The sequence below is a fragment of the Notothenia coriiceps genome, unplaced genomic scaffold (assembly GCF_000735185.1).
Source record: "Notothenia coriiceps isolate Sejong01 unplaced genomic scaffold, NC01 NC01_scaffold00021601, whole genome shotgun sequence".
Taxonomy (NCBI): domain Eukaryota; kingdom Metazoa; phylum Chordata; class Actinopteri; order Perciformes; family Nototheniidae; genus Notothenia; species Notothenia coriiceps.
This window is the reverse complement of record NW_011354302.1, coordinates 11,224-16,142: the sequence shown is the minus strand read 5'-3', so window position 1 is coordinate 16,142 and position 4,919 is coordinate 11,224. Positions and strand designations below refer to the sequence as shown.

Below are 4,919 nucleotides of genomic sequence, written 5' to 3'. Positions count from 1 at the left end.
TGTCCGTTTTCTTAAGAACTTGTGGTAAAACATATTTGTATCACTCGTCAAATATAGCAGGAATAATGAAGAGCAGCTGATTTGAAAAAACAAACGCGAGAGGCGGCTGAGTTGACCGCAGTGCAGAATCGCTGTATAGTTTAAATCTCCTAACAATGTTGTTGTTGTTGTTTTGAAATCACTTCCGTGAGTTTCGCCCCGCCCCTCGCTCCAAGGACCATTTGACCATTTAGTAAGGTAAAAAGCTAAAAGTAAAAAGGCCTCTCTTCAGTTTACGTATTTAATAAAGAAAAACAATTGGACGGTAGATACACGGATTTTAAACCTTTAAGTGTTCCTATTGCAGTTGCATTAGAGCTGATGCTGAATGTGTTTGGATCACAGTTTTCAGGGTAATTGTATGTGAACAAAAGAAACCCATGAAAATAACACACAACATGATAAAACAAAGTTTTGGTTATTAAAGATTCAGATTAAAAGGTTTTATGTCATAACATATACAAAACAACGGTGTAATTATGTAATGTATGAACAACTTAGATTGAAGGTTCCTTAGCAGTGCAATTTAAAAGACAAACCAAATTAATATAAAAAACAATATATTGGGCTCTGGGAACTTTTCATTTCGTTTTTCACAATTTTTTACACGCAGTTTGTGTTATGATATGATTATTTGTATTATTTATTTGTAAATAAAACGTTTTGCTTAACTCTTTCCCTTTCCGTTGCATTGATAAGGCTCGACTAGCGTCTTAAGGATGGAGTTTCTTTGTTTTTGTTTTTTTCCGACGAGGGAAGGGGGGTCAGAGGGCCTGGTATAAAGCTCACCGCTCGCCACTGCTCAGAGCATTTTTACCGCTGCGTGGATCACATGACATGGGCGGAAACTGACTCATATGTGCACCCTGAATCTCCCGCGAACGCAGTCATTTACCTCCTTTCTCTCTAGGCAGTGACACCGGTGAGTCTCTACAATCTTCTCTCTTTGCGGGCCATCCCATATTTCAAGTATGTGTTTTTGGGAAAGTAAGTTAAAGCAACGGGGAACGTTATGATGTGATTTGGGCTCATTTGGCGTGTCGAGTATGAACCTGCGAGGCTTGAGTAACTACATAAGGCCCTTGGATTTCGCGTGCTAACTTAGCCGTTAGCTCGGTGAAAATAATGGCTTCCATGCTGTGCTAGCTAACAGGCTAGCAAGCACCGCTCTGCACTCCCTCATTTCACTGCTTTGTTTTTGAGAGCCACTTTAATTAGTCATATAACGTGTGGTCAGCATTATTGATTTCATAACAGACGATAAAGAAGGCCTTAACTCTGTTTTTATCTGTGTTTTTTTAATTTAAGTTGCCCATCGGAACACATTAGCTGGTCTTGCCGTCTGATTGTTCCAGCCGAACAAGAAAAAGTGCGGTCGTATCAGTATGGCGCACTCTAACTAACGTCATTGGCTTGTTAGCTCACAAGCTAGCAACCGCCTGAGCTGAAATACGGGTGGGAGAAGCGCGCATATCATGTTTTACATCTAAAGTCAGTATGCTATGATGCATGTATTAGTTTCAAGTGCAGTAAAATGTGAGCCTATTCAGACGTTGCGTGTTAACGGTTTGGAACCTTAACCTGGATCGAAAATGCTAGAATAGGGTGTCGCTTGGTTACAGGCGGTATAGTATTCACGTTTTTTAAACTGCGTCAAAATAGCATTTTAACAAACCGCAAATGTATCCCCCTAATTTAACCTGAAAACGGCTACCACTGCTAGTTTTACGTAACTGATTACTATCTAACAAAGTGCAACGTTGGCAGAGAGGAGTACAACGTGCTAACCATCCCGCCTTGTCTTGTTTAACTTAGATACCTCACAACCATGGCGGACTCAATGGCACAGTGTGTTCCAGTGGCCACGTTTAAGGTGAGTGCTCACTATATCTTCTAATGTGTGCTAGTTTGTCTTCTAAGTGGGTAGACTATTGTACTGGTGATAGTAGGCCAGCTGTGCTAACTTCCAGTGTGTCGAACCAGTACAATCCAGTCTAAACGTAATGTACTCGGTTTCTTCAGCTCGTCCTGGTAGGAGATGGAGGCACAGGAAAAACGACTTTTGTGAAAAGGCACATCACAGGAGAGTTTGAGAAGAAATATGTTGGTGAGTACCTCCAATGCTAAGTTGTTAGGCACACATCAGTATGTTTACAGGTGAAGAGTTAAATATGTAGAACTAACTTTGAATCTCGAGTTTGCTGCCTCAATTGCAGTAAACAGCTTGTGCATCAATAAGCAGGGTCATACTAGTGGGCTTTGGGTTAAACCATGAGCTTTAGGCCTCTATTGGGCCTATTCTTCTTATATATTAGTAATAGTCACCATGTCAGTTACAATACATTGCAGTACAGAGGCCAAACTTGGTTTAAGTTCATCAAGTTTGTTGCATCAAGTATCCACCAGGGAGCACTACAAAGTCAACTTTTCCATTCATAAATGTCCTGCTTAGTATGTTTCTTGGTCACGCTATGAATGGGGATTATTTTTTCTCTCCCAAATCTGGTTTGGGAAGGTTTTGCAGTACATTGTCCAATCTATATATTTTAGCAAATATTTTTGGAAGAAAATCTAATTTAAGAAGGCAATCCAAAAATTCTAATTTCTGCAGATTATGGTTTTAAATCGGGAAGTGCCAATTGTCAACAGTTCTATCCTTTATGATATATGAATCCTCCAATTGCCGTAACACGTGCATTGCCTTCCACCCCCCCAATATAATAATAAAAACATGTTTTTGAGTGCATCCTTTTCAACTTTCCTATCCTAACGCATCTTGTCTTTGCTTGTTTTACAGCAACTCTGGGAGTAGAGGTTCACCCACTGATGTTCCACACCAACAGAGGACCCATCAAGTACAATGTGTGGGACACAGCTGGTCAGGAGAAGTTCGGAGGCCTGAGAGACGGCTATTACATTCAAGGTGCTTTTCAAAATCTTTAACTTGCTGTTCTGGTTATTATACCTACAACAGTCGCTACTAAATCCCCATAGACTTGCATTTAAACAGTTAAATTGAACAGTGTGTTAAAACTTCTCTGCTACCTCAACAGCTCAGTGTGCTATCATCATGTTTGACGTCACCTCTCGAGTCACCTATAAGAACGTGCCCAACTGGCATCGTGATCTGGTCCGTGTCTGTGAGAACATTCCCATCGTCCTTTGCGGCAACAAAGTTGACATCAAAGACAGGAAAGTCAAAGCCAAGAGCATTGTGTTTCATCGTAAGAAGAACCTGCAGGTAATAACTGAGCTCACAAAATGAACATCACTTGTGTTGGAATTGAAGAATGATTGGTTTGATTCTTTGGTGGAAACTATCATTTCTAATTGCCACAACTCTTCTGTCCCCAGTACTACGATATTTCAGCCAAGAGTAACTACAACTTCGAGAAACCTTTCCTGTGGTTAGCAAGGAAGTTAATCGGTGACCCCAACCTGGAGTTTGTGGCCATGCCCGCCCTCGCTCCCCCAGAGGTCCAAATGGACCCCAACCTTGCTGCGAAGTACGAAGAAGAGCTTCAAGTAAGTATAAATGTGCAGTGTCTGTTTAGATTGTCGACTGATATTCTAATCCAGCTACCTCTTAACACAAGAGAACTGAATAAAAAAAAAACACTCTTAATTGCACCGTCAATCTAAAAGTCTGTCTTCTGTCCAGGTTGCATCACAAACAGCGCTCCCAGACGAAGAAGATGACCTTTAACCTGTTACCTGCATTTTCCCTCTCTCACCCCCCCAATGTGGACAGAAAGTTGTTGGAGTTTTGCCCCCTTAACTGTAAAATCCCTTTTCAGATTTTTTATTTTTGAATTTTTTTGTTTGTTTGAAAACTAAGAAAAGAAAAAACTTGATGGAAAAGTCGTGGTTTTAAATTCACTGTATGAGACACAACCACCCTAGTGTTGTTGGCATGGCAACGTGCTACTCTTCATCATCGAGCACCCTCCGCTGCACTGACCTGGCTCTCATAATGCTGTTGTAAGGTGTACTGGAAACACTTCGGGGAGTAAACTTTGAATAAAAACATTCTCAATATAACATGTTGGTTTGTATTTTCTTTTCTTGGACAATAGTGACCCCAGAGTCAAAGGGGACACGATAATAACATATTTAATGTGTTATAGTAGAAAAAAGAGGTGTTGTAAATAAAGACAAACCAAGTGTCAGAGCTAGTAAGCATTTGGTTAAAAGAAACTAGCCAGGAAGGTCCCATTTAGAGATGTGATTCTTTTTTGGCAATTATAATTGTATATATAATATTTTCCTACTACGACATGTGTGAATATTTACATATAATTTAAAGCTACAGCTGAAATGCATACTTTGCACGACAGGCAACAGCTATGGGTTTTGGTATATTTTGTAAGTAAAATATCAATTTAGCTTATCTTGCACTCTGGGCCGATTCTTGGCCCTACATAGCAAGATGTTAGTTGACTTGTATAGTGTCTATCTGATAACTATTAACTCACTCATCACAAAGCCTTGGTATTATAACTTTAGGGACAGGATGTAATAATCCAGGTAAGCCTAAAGACCACTGGGTGGTTATGTAAGCATCAGATATAGCTGCTATGTGTAGTCTGCAGCGCCAATATTTTAGATGGAGATTTTGAAAGACGGTGTAGTAGACACACAAGTGGGGGTGTAGGACACAACGACGAGGCTTTTAATTAAAAATATTTCCAACGGTGTTTCGAATAATTTGACTTTCTATAACGTGTCCATGGCCACCAGGTGTCAGTCACCTTCTTTCATTCAGGGCACAGACGAAGATCTCTACATGATTGAGAAAGTCTACAGAGTTATTGTGCTCGTTCATTGGGACTTGTGTCTTCTACCTGGCTATTATGACCTGAACAGGGTTATAAAGCCTA

The 4,919-nt window shown here is 40.3% G+C and overlaps 1 protein-coding gene across 1 annotated transcript; it reads left to right on the top strand.

Moving 5' to 3' along the window:
- Positions 1–849: 849 nt before the first annotated feature.
- ran (RAN, member RAS oncogene family) lies at positions 850–4,080 on the top strand. The gene is made up of 7 exons (XM_010780314.1): positions 850–961; positions 1,855–1,912; positions 2,062–2,146; positions 2,837–2,962; positions 3,093–3,280; positions 3,394–3,564; positions 3,701–4,080. Exons 2-7 carry the CDS (start codon positions 1,868–1,870, stop codon positions 3,743–3,745), a joined length of 660 nt encoding a protein of 219 aa, XP_010778616.1. The 5' UTR covers positions 850–961; positions 1,855–1,867; the 3' UTR covers positions 3,746–4,080.
- The last annotated feature ends 839 nt before the right edge of the window (positions 4,081–4,919 follow it).